Source organism: Anolis carolinensis, unplaced genomic scaffold (genome assembly GCF_035594765.1).
Source record: "Anolis carolinensis isolate JA03-04 unplaced genomic scaffold, rAnoCar3.1.pri scaffold_7, whole genome shotgun sequence".
Lineage (NCBI taxonomy): Eukaryota > Metazoa > Chordata > Lepidosauria > Squamata > Dactyloidae > Anolis > Anolis carolinensis.
The window spans coordinates 11575864-11592979 of record NW_026943818.1 but is presented as its reverse complement, the minus strand read 5'-3'; the positions used below and the strand labels follow the sequence as shown (position 1 = coordinate 11592979).

Genomic DNA, 17116 nt, shown 5'->3' with positions numbered 1-17116 from the left:
GGAGAGCCCTGTAAAAGTCCCCCGCCCCCCCGGTTCCTTTTTTTTTTTTGCGATTGCGCATGCGCGTTCGCCATTTTAGAAACATTTAGAATCATTACGAATTTTAGGAAATATCCTATTTTTGGGTGAAAAAATTTACTTTAGAAACGAGAATTTGATGAGGATTTACTTTAGAAACGAGAATTGAAACATATTTTTCATCGATCGGACATGCCTATTATTCATAACAGGAGCAAAACGATAGTTATGAAGTAGCAACAAAGTGAACCAACCTGGAAAGAAGTGAGGCAAGAATGCACCAAGGACAAAGGCTAATAAGTAACTCCAATCATCATAAAGTTACAATCTGTTAAAAACAAACTTCCTGAAAGCCAGTATCTCCTTCGAAAACAATGGTCAAAAGGGGTGGAAGGATTGAAAAAGGGGTCAAAGGAAGCCAATTGAAAGAAGGAGGCACATCTACACTGTAGAATGAATGTAGTTTGGCACCACTTGAACTGCTATAAGATCCTGGGAGTTGTAGTATGACAAGGACCTTGAAAAAATTGAGCAGATGGGGCTCTTGGATTGCATCTACACTTATAGTTTGACATCACTTGAACGGCTATAATTCAGTGCTATGGGATCCTGGGAGTTGTAGTTTGACAAGGCCTGAGCAGGTGAGGTTCTTGAATTGCATCTACACTTATAGTATGACATCCCTTGAACTGTTATAATTCAATACTATGGGATCCTGGGAGTTGTAGTATGACAAGGACCTTGCAAGAATTGAGCAGATGGGGCTCTGGGATTGCATCTACATTTGAACTGCTATAACTCAATGCTATGGGACCCTGGGAGATGTAGTTTGACAAGGTCCTTGCAAGGTCTGGGAGTTATAGTTTGGCAAGCTCTTTGCAAGACTTGAGCAAGTAAGACTTTGGGTTGCACCTACACTTATAGTTTGACCTCCCTTAACCTGCTATAACTCACTCAGTGCTATGGGATCCTGGGAATTGTAGTTTGACAAGGTTCTTGCAAGACCTGGGAGTTATAGCTTGGCAGGACTTGAGCAAGTGAGTTGTAGCTTGACAAGGTCCTTGCAAAGCCTGGGAGTTATAGTTTGGCAAGTTCCTTGCAAGGCTTGAGCAAGTGAAGTTTTGAGTTGCACCTTCACTTACAGTTTGACCTCCCTTGACCTGAGTGCTATGGGATCCTGGGAATTGTAGTTTGTAAAGGTCCTTGCAAGACCTGGGAGTTAGAGCTTGGCAGGACTTGAGCAAGTGAGTTGTAGTTTGACAAGGTCCTTGCAAGGCCTGGGAGTTATAGCTTGGCAGAACTTGAGCAAGTGAGGCTTTGGGTTGCACCTACACTTATAGTTTGGCCTCCCTTGAACTGCTATAACTCACTGAGTGCTATGGGGATCCTGGGAATTGTAGTTTGACAAGGTCCTTGCAAAGCCTGGGAGTTATCGTTTGGCAAGTTCCTTGCAAGACTTGAGCAAGTGAGGCTTTGGGTTGCGCCTACACTTATAGCTTGTCCTCCCTTGACCTGCTATCTCTCACTGAGTGCTATGGGGATCCTGGGAGTTGTAGTTTGATAAGGCCTGGGAGTTATAGCTTGGCAGGACTTGAGCAAGTGAAGCTTTGGGTTGCACCTACACTTATAGTTTGACATTCCTTGAACCACTACAACTCACTGAGTGCTATGGGGATCCTGGGAGTTGTAGTTTGACAAGGTCCTTGCAAGACCTGGGAGTTATAGCTTGGCAGGACTTGAGCAAGTGAGGCTTTGGACTACACCTACACTTATAGTTTGACATCCCTTGAACTGTTATAATTCAATACTATGGGATCCTGGGAGTTGTAGTATGACAAGGACCTTGCAAGAATTGAGCAGATGGGGCTCTGGGATTGCATCTGCATTTGAACGGCTATAACTCAATGCTATGGGAACCTGGGAGCTGCAGTTTGACAAGGTCCTTGCAAAGCCTGGGAGTTATAGTTTGAACTGCTATAACTCATTGAGTGCTATGGGATCCTGGGAGTTGTAGTTTGATAAGGCCTGGGAGTTATAGCTTGGCAAGACTTGAGCAAGTGAGGCTTTGGGTTGCACCTACATTTATAGTTTGACCTCCGTTGACTTGCTATAACTCATTGAGTGCTGTGGGGATCCTGGGAATTGTAGTTTGACAAGGTCCTTGCAAGGCCTGGAAGTTATAGCTTGGCAGGACTTGAGCAAGTGAGTTGTAGTTTGACAAGGTCCTTGCAAGGATTGAGCAAGTAAGACTTTGGGTTGCACTTACACTTACAGTTTGACCTCCCTTGACTTGCTATATCTCACTGAGTGCTATGGGGATCCTGGGAGTTGTAGTTTGACAAGGTCCTTGCAAAGCCTGGGAGTTATAGTTTGAACTGCTATAACTCATTGAGTGCTATGGGATCCTGGGAGTTGTAGTTTGACAAGGCCTGGGAGTTATAGCTTGGCAAGACTTGAGCAAGTGAGGCTTTGGGTTGCACCTACACTTATAGTTTGACCTCCGTTGACTTGCTATAACTCATTGAGTGCTGTGGGGATCCTGGAAATTGTAGTTTGACAAGGTCCTTGCAAGGCCTGGGAGTTATAGCTTGGCAGGACTTGAGCAAGTGAAGCTTTGAGTGGCACCTACACTTACAGTTTGACATTCCTTGAACTGCTATAACTCACTGAGTGCTATGGGGACCCTGGGAGTTGTAGTTTGACAAGGTCCCCTAGCTTAAGAGTATTGGTTCCTCCTCAAAGGGCAGCTCCCAGGATCCCATAGCACTCAGTGAGTATAGCAGGCAACTTGCAGTTTTGCTCCACCCAGGAGCCAGGCAAGGGGGGTCTCGCCCCACTCGTGACCCCGCCCACGCCCCTCCCCTTGGCCAATGAGAGCCCGGCAAAGCGACACCGCCCCCCTCCCTCGTCCATTGTCCCTACTGGGAAAGTTTTGGCTTGGCTTTCCCACGCGTGGAGACAGGGCAACGTGTCTTCCTTCCAGGCAAACAGGAGGCGAGAGGCCAGGTTAGAGACCCCACTTTCCCCCTCCCCAAAAAAACAACTCCATAGACTCCCCTTGGGTTTTTTCCCAGACTCCAAAGTCCTCCAGATGTCCTGGACTCCAACTCCCAGAAGCCTCAGCTGTCGTGGCCAATGAGCAGGGATTCTGGGAGTTGGAGTCCCAAAAACACTTGGACGACCAGAGTTTGGAATCACTAGAATTAATACTTTTTGAACTGGCAGGGAACCTTGGAATTTACTTTTGGAACCTTGGGATTTATAGTTTGTTGTCAAAGTAGAACTCCCAAGGCAAGTCCAAGTGGAAAACTGCATTTATTCTCAGTGCTGTAACTCAAAGCTATGGGATCCCGGGAGTTATAGTTTGACAAGGACCTTGCAAGATGAGAAGGTGAGACTCTTGGATTGCATCTCTACTCATAGTTTGACATCACTTGAACTATTATCACTCAGTGTTATGGGATCCTGGGAGTTGTAGTTTGACAAGGACCTTGCAAGATGAGAAGGTGAGGCTCTTGAATTGCATCTCTACTCATAGTTTGACATCACTTGAACTACTATAACTCAGTGTTATGAGATCCTGGGAGTTGTAGTTTGACAAGGCTCTTGCAAGACGAGAAGCTGAGACTCTTGGATTTCATCTATAAGGAGTTTCACATCCATTGAACTGCTATAACTCAATATTATGGGATTCTAGGAGTTGTAGTTTGACAAGGACCTTGCAAGACCAGAAGCTGAGGCTCTTGGATTTCATCTATAAAAAGTTTCATATCTATTGAACTGCTATAACTCAATATTATGGGATTCTGGGAGTCGTAGTTTGACAAGGACCTTGCAAGATGAGAAGGTGAGGCTCTTGGATTTCATCTATAAAGAGTTTCACATCCTTGAACTACTATAGCTCAATGTTATGGGATCCTGGGAGTTGTAGTTTGACAAGGACCTTGCAAGACGAGAAGCTGAGGCTCTTGGATTTCATCTATAAAGAGTTTCACATCCTTGAACTACTATAACTCAATGTTATGGGATCCTGGGAGTTGTAGTTTGACAAGGACCTTGCAAGACGAGAAGCTGAGGCTCTTGGATTTCATCTATAAAAAGTTTCATATCTATTGAACTGCTATAACTTAATATTATGGGATTCTGGGAGTCGTAGTTTGACAAGGACCTTGCAAGATGAGAAGGTGAGACTCTTGAATTGCATCTCTACTCATAGTTTGACATCACTTGAACTGCTATAACTCAGTGTTATGGGATCCTGGGAGTTGTAGTTTGACAAGGACCTTGCAAGATGAGCAGGTGAGACTCTTGGATTGCATCTCTACTCATAGTTTGACATCACTTGAACTATAACTCAATGTGATGGTATCCTGGGAGTTGTAGTTTGACAAGGACCTTGCAAGATGAGAAGATGAGGCTCTTGAATTGCATCTCTACTCATAGTTTGACATCACTTGAACTATTATCACTCAGTATTATGGGATCCTGGGAGTTATAGTTTGACAAGGACCTTGCAAGAATTGAATAGGTGAGGCTCTTGAATTGCGTCTATACTAATAGTTTGACATCACTTGAACTACTATAACTCAGTGTTATGAGATCTCAGGAGTTGTAGTTTGACAAGGCTCTTGCAAGACGAGAAGCTGAGACTCTTGGATTGCATCTCTACTCATAGTTTGACATCACTTGAACTATAACTCAATGTGATGGTATCCTGGGAGTTGTAGTTTGCCACCTTGCCAGACTTGAGTGGGTGACACTCTTCGATTGCACCTACCGTTCCAGATCAATGCAGCATTGCACCGTTTGAACTGCTATGACTCAAGCCTATGGCATCTGGGGAGTTGTAGTTTTGCAAGGTCCTTCCATAACCAGGCAGGATTTCTCACCAGTTTGACGCTCCCGCCTCCATACATGTGAGCAACCACATTTCATCGCTGTGAAAATCTGGGAGTTGTAGCCCGACAAGGTCTTTTGCCTTCTCCTGCAAAGTAGGTTAGTGTCCTCGAAACTACAGCTCCCAGGATCCCATAGCATTGAGCCGTCACAATCCAAGTGGTGTTAAAAGTTAAATGCATCCTAACACAGGTCCTTCTTTGGAAAAGCAAAGGGGGAAAGTCTATTGGCGTCATGAGCCTCTGCTGCAGAAACAGAGATAACCGATCTGGCTCTGGCAAAGAATTTGCTGATTTTGCAAGAGGCCGAGTAACTGAGTTGTAAAAAGCAAGGAAGCATGGAGGGAGCTTGGAGGCAGGACACGAAACCCGGTTTGTTCTCTCAATCGGATTGTCAGAATAAGTGAAAAGGTCCACCAAAGTCTTTCCAAAAGTGCAAAGAGGGGGAAAGTGTCAAAGTTCCTAAAGTGTCGAAACAAAGGACAGGGTTACGAAACAAAAGTCGCAACGTGTTTCCAAAAAGGGGAAAGTCTGGTCTTGGAAATATCAAAACAAAGGTAAAGTGGAAGGATGGTAAAACAAGGGTTTCCAAAAGTGCAAATAGGTGTTTACATTTTTGGAAACCTTTGCTTTGCTTGATAATAATAATACTAATACTAATAATAATAATAATAATAATAACAACAACAATAATAATTTTTACCTTTGCTTTGCTTGATGATGATGATGATGATGATGATGATAATAATAATAATAATAATAATAATAATAATAATAATAACCTCAAGATTGAACTTCAAAGACTCTGGTAGAAACCAGTGCAGGTGGTCCCGGTGGTGATGGGCACACTGGGTGCTGTGCCAAAAGATCTCAGCCGGCATTTGGAAACAATAGACATTGACAAAATTACGATCTGCCAACTGCAAAAGGCCACCTTACTGGGATCTGCACGCATCATCCGAAAATACATCACACAGTCCTAGACACTTGGGAAGTGTTCGACTTGTGATTTTGTGATATGAAATCCAGCATATCTATCTTGTTTGCTGTGTCATATAATAATAATAATAATAATAATAATAATAATAATAATAATAATACATCACACAGTCCTAGACACTTGGGAAGTGTTCGACTTGTGATTTTGTGATATGAAATCCAGCATATCTATCTTGTTTGCTGTGTCATAATAAAATAATAATAATATTTTTTTTTTTGTAACCCGCTACCATCTCCCCTGGAGGGGACTCGGGGCGGCTCACAGAAAATATCAAATACAAAACAATTACAATATACAATACATCAATAAACAATAGCATGCACCAATTGTAATATTTGCACATTAACCAAAAAGAAAAAAACACACTTATAAAAAACATAGAATTTAAAAACAGTGAGGTTGTAATAGTAGATTAGCAAAATGCACATTATAGATTGTAAACTTGTTTCCACTAGCAAGTTCTTAAAGTTTAAACACTTGCAAGTGTTTCCAAAAGTGCAAAAAGAAGTGTTTACATTTTGGAAAACTTGGTTTCATAACTTGCAAGTGTTTCCAAAAGTGCAAGGAGGTTCTTACATCTAGGAAAAGTTTGTTTAATAATTTGCAAGTGTTTCCAAAAGTGCAAGGAGGTGTTTACATTTTGGAAACCTTTATTTCATAACTTGCAAGTGTTTCCAAAAGTGCAAAGAGGTTCTTACATCTAGGAAAACTTTGTTTAATAACTTGCAAGTGTTTCCAAAAGTGCAAAGAAGTGTTTACATTTTCGAAACCTTTGATAACTTGCAAGTGTTTCCAAAAGTGCAAAGAAGTGTTTACATTTTCGAAACCTTTGATAACTTGCAAGTGTTTCCAAAAGCGCAAAGAAGACAACACTGGTCCCTGAAGTGTCCCAGAGAGCATTTATTTTTCATTGAAGAATTAATGCAATTTGGCACCACCTTGAACTACGATGTCTCCATGCTATGGAATCCTAAGTTTTGTAGTTTTGGACCTGCATTCTTTCACACAGAAAGCCAAAGACTTTCTGAAACTGCAACTCATACGATTCTATAGCATTGAGCAATGAAAGTTCGAGTATCCATATACTCGAAGATAAGCCGAGTTTTTCAGCCCTTATTTATGAGTTGAAAAAGCCTCCCCGGCTTATAATCGGGTCAAGGTCAAGCCAGCAGCGGAGCCTGGAGACTACAGTATGTTTTCTTTCCCAAAACCTCCCTCCTCTGCTTCTCCTCCCAGGCTGGAGTTATCTTATTTTTTTTGAGAGAGAGACACAGAGAAGAAGCAAATGTTTTCAAAAGCAAAAGGAGAATGTGAGAGAAACCCTTGCAAGCCAGATTGCATGGGCAGAAGGGGAAGAAAAAAAGATATTATTGCAAATTTGCACGATTCATTACTATTACTATTACTACTACTACTACTACTACTACTACTACTACTATTGCAAGAACATTTGAGTCCAAAGGGAGGGAAGGAGGGAAAAGAGAGCAACAGAAGGTGTGTATTTCTTTTTATTCCTAAGGAAACAAAAATGAGGTGGGCTTTTTTGGGAGGGGGAGAGAAGTTTTAAAAAGCCTTTTCTGGCTACTTTTAGAGTTAAAAGAGGTGGGAAAGGGGAGGAGAAAAGAGGACAAAGTTGTTTTTAGGGGGGCTTTGCTTGCATTTCTTCCTTGGACAAATGCGTGCCCCAAAGCCTCTAAATATTTATATAGATGTTTCCCCTGCAAAGACATTAATATATGAATTTTCCCCTGATATGTTTACAGGTTTTGCAAACCCTATGTAAATATAGATAACTAGAGATTTCCATGTACCTGTATATCTGTTCCTATATGTATACATTAATTTTATATATGAATTTTACCCTCACATGTTTGCAAGTGCAAAGGGGAAATGCACATGCGCACACACACACACATAGATGTCCAGATAGATATAAACTTTGATAAATAGGGCTTGCAAATATTGTAGGAGGAAAATGCACATAGAGAGAGGATTTGCAAAGGTTTCAGGGGGAAATACACATGTGAAATTAGTATATATAATGATAGATCTATATCTAGCTCTGCATTGTTTATGTAGGCATTATATGTTTGCCTGTTACTATGTTGGAAGCTGGCCTGAGTCCCCGAGGAGAGAGATAGATAGGAATGTTGATGATGATGATTATTATAATAATAAAGTTATTGTTGCTTTTCCACTTATAGAGTTAGTTTACTGTTTTTCTTTGAAATACAGTAAATATTCAAAACATTTAACCCACTGATGCCTTAATTAATGTAATTTTATTTTTGAAATTTACCAGTAGCTGCTGCATTTCCAACCCTCGGCTTATACTCGAGTCAATAAGTTTTCCCAGTTTTTTGTGGTAAAATTAGGTGCCTCGGCTTATATTCGGGTCGGCTTATACTCGAGTATATACGGTAATCTCAAACAGTACAATTCTATAGTGTAGAGACCCCCTGGGCATCCATTTAGACACATAACTATGACTCCTGACATGCCTTGGAGATGATCTACTGAGAAACCATCTGGTGAAGGAGGCTCCGTTTCACATCCTTCAGCAGAAGGCATCAAGTCGCAGCTGCTACAAGGCGTCATCTTTCCACCTGGGAATTGCCAATGTTCAAGCTGTGCAGATTCCTCCTTTGTGTTCCTCTCTCCAATCCTTCCAGATCGCCATGGCCAACTTGAGATGCGCTCTCCGGATAGCCTCCTCGTTCCAGGCTCCGTCCTCCAAGTGTTGCGTCCAGTTCTTCAGCAGTGGGGCCGGCCAAACAACCGAAAAGAATGTCCCTTATGAGAAGACACTGAAGGAAGAGAGTTCTCCAAGAGGGCAAGGGCCCACAAAGCCTCTTCCAGCGTCAGCCGATGTGGTCGTGGTTGGTGGAGGTAGCCTCGGGTGCCAAACTGTCTATCATCTTGCCAAGATGGGGGTGACCAATGTCATCCTGCTGGAGAGGGACCGCTTGACTTCAGGCACCACCTGGCATACAGCAGGTAAACAAATAATATGTTGGTTTAATGGGGTGGTCCACATGTTACCTGTTGGTCAGATTGAAATGGCAGACAAAGGTTTGAGGTAATGAGACAAAGAGAGTTCCGGTTGCTGTAGAAAAAGACGTTTATTCTCAGTGGCCAGAAAGAATAAACAATAAGAAGGACCTTCTCCTGTAATCAGGAAAGCGAAGGTCCGGAACAAAGAAACACAGGTTCTTATATACTATTTTTGCCTTCATCTATTTACGTCATATAGGCATTATCCAAAAAAGTCTTACTTTGCACTTTACTAAAAGCTACTTTTGCATTTTCCTAAAATATAGGCTACTTTCAAGACCTCTGACCCTCCATTAAGCCTTATCTAAGGAATTCCTATCTAGGCTATCAGGGATCCATTAATTAAGGAATTCCCCCCTATCTTAGCTTGTCAGAGAGTCATTAGCACTCCTACATGGCACCAGTTCTTATCTTGACATCCCAAAAGCCTTAATTTGTCTTGTCCACTAGCTTATCTATTCTTGTTGACACTTGACATATGTCTCTGGCACTTAGGGTGAACTTTGGTCTCTGCTTATGGGGAGACGGTTATTTGCTAAGCAGAGTGTATTTTGGAGCTATATGCATACAATCTGCTTGTGATTACATTTTCCTATTCCTATTTCTAATATGATTATATTCAATATATAGTTTCCAATACAAGTATTATATTTTCCCAATACACCTTCATCAGGATGAAGGCGATCATAGCATGCAGGTAGACATACTATTATAATATAATGGTTCAATGGAGAGGTCTACATACCATTTGTTTCTTGGATAAAAGTGATTGTAGCATACAGCTATAATATTTGGGTCCGATGGAGAGGTCCACATACCACCTGTTTCTTGGATGAAGGTGATCGTAGCATGCAGATAAACATACAGTTATAATATAATGTTCTAATGGAGAGGTCCACATACCCCTTGTTTGTCGGATGAAAGTGATCATAGCATGCAAGTAAACATACAGCTATAATATATGGGTCCAATGAAGAGGTCCTTCTTGGATGAAGGTGATCATAAAATCAGTTGTCACTTATGAGTCCAATGGAGAGGTCAACTTACCTCTTGTTTCTTGGATGAAGGTGATCATAACATACAGTTGTCATCTAAGAGTCCAATGGTGAGGTACACGTACCTCTTGTTTCTTGGATGAAGGTGATTATAACATGCAGTTGTCATGTAAGGGTCCAATGGAGAGGTCCACATATCTCTTGTTTCTTGGATGAAGGCGATCATAACATGCAGTTGTTATATATGGGTCTAATGGAGAGGTCTACGTACCTCTTGTTTCTTGGATGAAGGTGATCATAATATGTAGTTTTTCAGGTCTTCTGTGGCAGTTGCGCCCGAGCGACGTGGAAGTGGAGCTGTTGGCGCACACCCGCAATGTGGTCAGCCGGGATTTGGAGCAAGAGACGGGCCTTCACACGGGATGGATCCAAAATGGCGGCCTCTTCATTGCATCCAACAAACAAAGGCTGGATGAATACAAGCGGCTCATGTCTGTAAGTCCAATCAGTTCCCAACTTTATTGTAGCAATTGTAGCACATGGAATCCTAGAAGTTGCAGTTTGGTGAGGCACCAGCATTAATGGACAGCAGGGGTGTTGTATCTTTACAAAAGATTTAGAAAGCTTTACAAAATTACAGCTACAGTCCTTTTAAAATAGTCTCTGTAGTGGCCCTAACACAAGCAGGTGTGTAACTGGGTCAGGTAGATCGTAAGACTGGGCCCATAACCTGTAAAGTAGATGATGTTAAATAGAAGCTCTTACATTCACCTGTGAACCAAAGTCACCCTGCAGGGTAATGATGTGCCACTCAGCTTTGTAGAACAATTAACAGGAACTTTACTGACTTCAAAATGATCAAACAGAACAATTAATATTTACAATAGTCTCTCTCATTGTTTACAGAGAATAGTAGGAATAAATAGTCCATTTAAAGTCCATAAAATTGCCTCAGTGCCTTAGAAATAACAGGACCACTGAAATCGCCATTTCTCTCCTGACTGTTTCCAGTCAGCATACACACACTCACACTGACGGGGAAAAAACTTGCTCAAACCGGTTCCCCAGTAATATGGCAGAGAAACTGACCAATCAGATTCCTAGCTATTCGGAAGCTCAGCCAATCAGCTTCTTACACATACTCTTCCAGTTAACCCATGATGTGCCACTCAGCTTTGTAGAACAATTAACAGGAACTTTACTGACTTCAAAATGATCAAACAGAACAATAAATATTTACAATAGTCTCTCTGATTGTTTACAGAGAACAGTAGGAATAAATAGTCCGTTTTAGAAATAACAGGGCCACTGAAATAACCATCTTCTCTCCTGGCTGTTTCCAGTCAGCATACACACACTCACTCTGAGGAAAAAAAAACTTGCTCAAACTGGTTCCCCAATAACATGGCAGAGAAACTGACCAATCAGATTCCTAGCTGTTTACAAGCTCAGCCAATCAGCTTCTTACACATACTCTTCCAGTTAACCCATGATGTGCCACTCAGCTTTGTAGAACAATTGTTTACAGAGAACAGTAGGAATAAATAGTCCCTTTTAGAAATAACAGGGCCACTGAAATAGCCATCTTCTCTCCTGACTGTTTCCAGTCAGCATACACACACTCACACTGAGGAAAAAAAACTTGCCCAAACTAGTTCCCCAATAACATGGCAGAGAAACTGACCAATCAGATTCCTAGCTGTTTACAAGCTCAGCCAATCAGCTTCTTACACATACTCTTCCAGTTAACCCATGATGTGCCACTCAGCTTTGTAGAACAATTGTTTACAGAGAACAGTAGGAATAAATAGTCCCTGTAAAGTCCATAAAATTGCCTCTGTGTCTTACAAATAACAGGGCCACTGAAATAGCCATCTTCTCTCCTGGCTGTTTCCAGTCAGCATACACACTCACTCTGAGGGGGAAAAAAACTTGCTCAAATCGGTTCCCCAATAACAAGGCAGAGAAACTGACCAATCAGATTCCTAGCTGTTTACAAGCTCAGCCAATCAGCTTCTTACATGTACTCTTCCAAGTTAACCCATCCATAATGGTGTCTTTACAAACCACAACACAAAACACCTGAACGGACCAAGTTTGCCTAGACTCTCTCTGTTGATCGGCGTATGTCTTGATTTTTTTTGTAGCTGGGCAAAGTTTACGGCATCGAGTCGTACGTCTTGTCTCCGGCGGAAACAAAGGACTTATATCCCTTGATGAACGTGGATGATCTTTACGGTACCCTTTATGTCCCCAAAGATGGCACCATGGATCCAGCTGGGACATGCACAACCCTCACCCGAGCCGCCAGCGCCCTGGGAGCTTTGGTAACCAGCAAGATCATATCTAGTTTAGGACTAAGGCTTTGGTGAGGGCATCTCAACCTACTTCACATTGGGTCGTTGTAGTGACATAGCGTCCAATATTTCTCTAGGTCCACTAGTGACGCTCTATGGTCCACTCAATCCATTAATGCTAGAGATGTCTAGAAAGAATGCCTCCAAGTGTCCTTGTTTTCTAGGTGATCGAAAACTGCCCAGTAACAGGCATTGAGGTGAAGACAGACGATTTGGGTGTCCGAAGGGTGGCAGCAGTGGTGACCAACGCTGGGACAATTGAGACACCTTGTGTGGTCAACTGCGCAGGTAAGTATGTAGACAACATCAACTTATCCCTACCTGTGCTCCCAAAGTCAGGACTTCTTCCTATCTAGTCACTATGGCATCAAAGGTGAAGGCCATCTAAGACATTGCTTCTCAACCTGTGGTCCCCAGATATTTTTTGGCCTACAACTCCCAGAATTGCCAGATAGTTTACCAGTTAGGATTTCTGAGAGTTGAAGGCCAAAAACATCTAGGGACACCAGGTTGAAAACAATGTCCTTCAGAAGTTGGCCATAAAGTGTATGCTGGAAGACCTAGAAATTCTTAGGCATTGCAACTCAGTAGTCAATGTCCTTCAGAAGTTGGCCATAACATCATGCTGGAAGACCTAGAAATTCCTAGTCATTGCAACTCAGTGGTCTATCAGAGCGGTTTCCTAGGCACACACACAGCAGAAGTCGCTGACAAGGAAGCTCTGGGTAAATAACGATGCTGCAGTCTTCAGTTATCTATCAAAAGTTTACTTACGAACGGAAATCTCACAAGATGATACACAGCTCTCATGCAGGCACACACGGGAAGGGACAGAGAGAAAAAAGATAGGAAGCAGAGGGCTATTTATCTCTGTCTCTGCTGTCTGATGCAATCCAAGTTTAACCCTTTACACACTTGCATAGTAGGCAGCACACAGTGTATGATGCAATCTCCAGCACACATTGCACAATCATGACTCAATTACATTTAAACAACTCTATATACAATCATTCCCACTTTAACATGGTCAACGTCCTTCAGAAGTTGGACATAAAGTCATGCTGGAAGACCTAGAAATTCCTAGGCACTGCAACTCAATGGTCAACGTCCTTCAGAAGTTGGCCATAAATTCATGCTGGAAGACCTAGAAATTCCTAGGCACTGCAACTCAGTGGTCAACGTCCTTCAGAAGTTGGCCATAAAGTCATGCTGGAAGACCTAGAAATTCCTAGGCACTGCAACTCAATGGTCAACGTCCTTCAGAAGTTGGCCATAAAGTCATCCTGGAAGACCTAGAAATTCCTAGGCACTGCAACTCAATGGTCAACGTCCTTCAGAAGTTGGCCATAAAATCATACTGGAAGACCTAGAAATTCCTAGGCACTGCAACTCAGTGGTCAACGTCCTTCAGAAGTTGGCCATAAAGTCATGCTGGAAGACCTAGAAATTCCTAGGCACTGCAACTCAGTGGTCAACGTCCTTCAGAAGTTGGCCATAAATTCATGCTGGAAGACCTAGAAATTCCTAGGCACTGCAACTCAGTGGTCAACGTCCTTCAGAAGTTGGCCATAAAGTCATGCTGGAAGACCTAGAAATTCCTAGGCACTGCAACTCAATGGTCAACGTCCTTCAGAAGTTGGCCATAAAGTCATCCTGGAAGACCTAGAAATTCCTAGGCACTGCAACTCAATGGTCAACGTCCTTCAGAAGTTGGCCATAAAGTCATCCTGGAAGACCTAGAAATTCCTAGGCACTGCAACTCAATGGTCAACGTCCTTCAGAAGTTGGCCATAAAGTCATCCTGGAAGACCTAGAAATTCCTAGGCACTGCAACTCAGTGGTCAACGTCCTTCAGAAGTTGGCCATAAAGTCATGCTGGAAGACCTAGAAATTCCTCGGCACTGCAACTCGATGGTCAACGTCCTTCAGAAGTTGGCCATAAAGTCATGCTGGAAAACCTAGAAATTCCTAGGCACTGCAACTCCAACTTCAACTCCCTTTCTCCCACAGGAGTATGGTCCCAGGCCCTGGGGAAAATGGCAGGGGTCAACGTGCCCCTCGTCGCAATGCATCATGCCTACGTGGTTACGGAGAGGATCGAAGGAATCCAGGTCAGTGTGCCGTGGATGTTTGTGGGTTTCTAATATTGACTGTAATCGTCTGTGCCAGGGGTTCTCAAACTGTGCTCCGCGGAGCCCTTGGGGCCCCATGAGTGATAGTGAGGGACTTATTATTATTATTATTATTATTATTATTACTACTACTACTACAAAGGCTGGGTGGCCATCTGTTGGGGTGCTTTGATTGTGCTTTTCCTGCATTACGGAAGGCGGTTGGACCGGATGGCCTCATGGGTTGCTCCTATTATTATTATTATTATTATTATTATTATTATTATTATTATTATTATTATTACAAAGGCTGGGGGGGCCATCTGTTGGGTGGCCAACTGCAAAAGGCCACCCTACTGGGATCTGCGCACATCATCCGAAAATACATCACACAGTCCTAGACACTTGGGAAGTGTTCGACTTGTGGTTTTGTGATACGAAATCCAGCATATCTATCTTGTTTGCTGTGTCATAAATAATAATAATAATAATAATAATAATAATAATAATAATAATAATAATAATAATAACAACAATAAAGGTTGGGTGGCCATCTGTTGGGGTGCTTTCATTGTGCTTTTCCTGCAGTACAGAAGGCAGTTGGACTAGATGGCCTCATGGGTTGCTCCTATTATTATTATTATTATTATTATTATTATTGACACATACACCGAGTATGACACAGCAAACGGGATATATATGCTGGATTCCGTATCACAAAATCACAAGTTGAACACTTCCCAAGTGTTTATTATTATTATTATTATTATTATTATTATTATTATTATTATTATTATTATTATTTATTGTATGACACAGCAAACAAGATAGATATGCTGGATTTTGTATCACAAAATCACAAGTTGAAAACTTCCCAAGTGTTTATTATTATTATTATTATTATTATTATTATTATTATTATTATTATTATTATTATTTATTGTATGACACAGCAAACAAGATAGATATGCTGGATTTCATATCACAAAACCAAAAGTCGAACACTTCCCAAGTGTCTAGGACTGTGTGATGTATTTTTGGATGATGTGTGCAGATCCCAGTCGGGTGGCCTTTTGCAGTTGGCAGATCATAATTTTGTCAATGTCTATTGTTTCCAAATGCTGGCTGAGATTATTATTATTATTATTACTATTATATTACATAGGCTGGATGGCCATCCTTTGCAAAATTCTAATAACTTCTTGTTAGGAAAATTGTTCTCTCTGGTCCAAGATAGAATCATAAAATCATAAGAGTTGGAAGAGGCCTGGCTGTCCAGTCCAACCCCCTGCCAAGAAGCAGGAAAATCACATTCAAAGCACTCCCAACAGATGGCCATCCAGCCTCTGCTTAAAAGCCTCCAAAGAAGGAGCCTCCAGGATATTTTGTACTGTATTCCTGAAGCGAACACTAGATGTCCCTCTAAGACCCAGGAATGAATATCAGCCTTTGAGGAGGCAAAATCAAGAGTATGAAACACTGTGGTGGGAATGTGATAAAGTACAAAAATTTGATAACAAGGTAAAGAAGGAAATTGAAGATTTAACAGGACATAAACTGATTTTGAAAAAGAAAGAATTCTTCATCCAGAAATTAGATAAGAACAAAATTACTAAGGACTGGGGGGGGGGGGGAATTATAAAATACATGATAGTTGCTGCTCACGCAACAGTTGCCTTGGGTTGGAAAGAGCAAACAAAGTGGGAAGTTAAAGAAATGGTATGAATACCTAGCTGATTTTATGCTTCAGGATTATATCCTTGAAAGGAGAACTAAATATATATCAGGCCGAATCAAAAAGAATTGGGATCTGAAATGGGGAAGTTTGATAGATAAAGTCAAAGGACAAAGAAAATACAGTAGAGTCTCACTTATCGAACATAAACAGGCCGGCAGAATGTTGGATAAGCAAATATGTTGGATAATGAGGAGGCATTAAGGAAAAGCCTATTAAACATCAAATTAGGTTATGATTTTACAAATGAAGCACCAAAACATCATGTTAGACAACAAATTTGGCAGAAAAGGTACAGTAGAGTCTCACTTATCCAACATAAACGGGCCGGCAGAATGTTGGCTAAGCGGATATGTTGGATAACAAGGAGGCATTAAGGAAAAGCCTATTAAACATCAAATTAGGTTATGATTTTACAAATGAAGCACCAAAACATCATGTTAGACAACAAATTTGGCAGAAAAGGTAGTTCTATACGCAGTAATGCTATGTAATAATTACTGTATTTACGAATTTAGCACCAAAATATCATGATATATTGAAAACATTGACTACAAAAATGTGTTGGATAATCCAGAACGTTGGATAAGCGAGTGTTGGATAAGTGAGACTCTACTGTAGTTCTATACGCAGTAATGCTATGTAATAATTACTGTATTTACGAATTTAGCACCAAAATATCATGATATATTGAAAACATTGACTATAAAAATGTGTTGGATAATCCAGAACGTTGGATAAGCGAGTGTTGGATAAGTGAGACTCTACTGTAGTTCTATACGCAGTAATGCTATGTAGTAATTACTGTATTTATGAATTTAGCAACAAAATATTTTTATTTTTATTTATTTACAGTATTTATATTCCGCCCTTCTTTCTCACCCCGAAGGGGACTCAGGGCGGATCACATTACACATATAAGGCAAACATTCAATGCCTTTAACATAGAAC

General features: G+C 41.4%; 1 protein-coding gene across 2 annotated transcripts in view; it reads left to right on the top strand.

Moving 5' to 3' along the window:
- The first annotated feature begins 2907 nt into the window (after positions 1-2907).
- The window catches only part of sardh (sarcosine dehydrogenase), a 66339-nt gene continuing 52130 nt past the window's right edge, over positions 2908-17116 (top strand). Inside the window, exons 1-6 of one of the 2 annotated variants that reach the window (XM_062959695.1) lie at positions 2908-3024; positions 8586-8910; positions 10279-10457; positions 12110-12289; positions 12484-12607; positions 14330-14430. In XM_062959695.1, the coding sequence (XP_062815765.1) occupies positions 8592-8910; positions 10279-10457; positions 12110-12289; positions 12484-12607; positions 14330-14430 (903 nt within the window). In that variant the 5' untranslated portion in view covers positions 2908-3024; positions 8586-8591. Of the gene's footprint in view, positions 3025-4650; positions 5471-8585; positions 8911-10278; positions 10458-12109; positions 12290-12483; positions 12608-14329; positions 14431-17116 lie in introns of those variants that run through there. The other variant, XM_062959696.1, reaches the window with a different exon arrangement.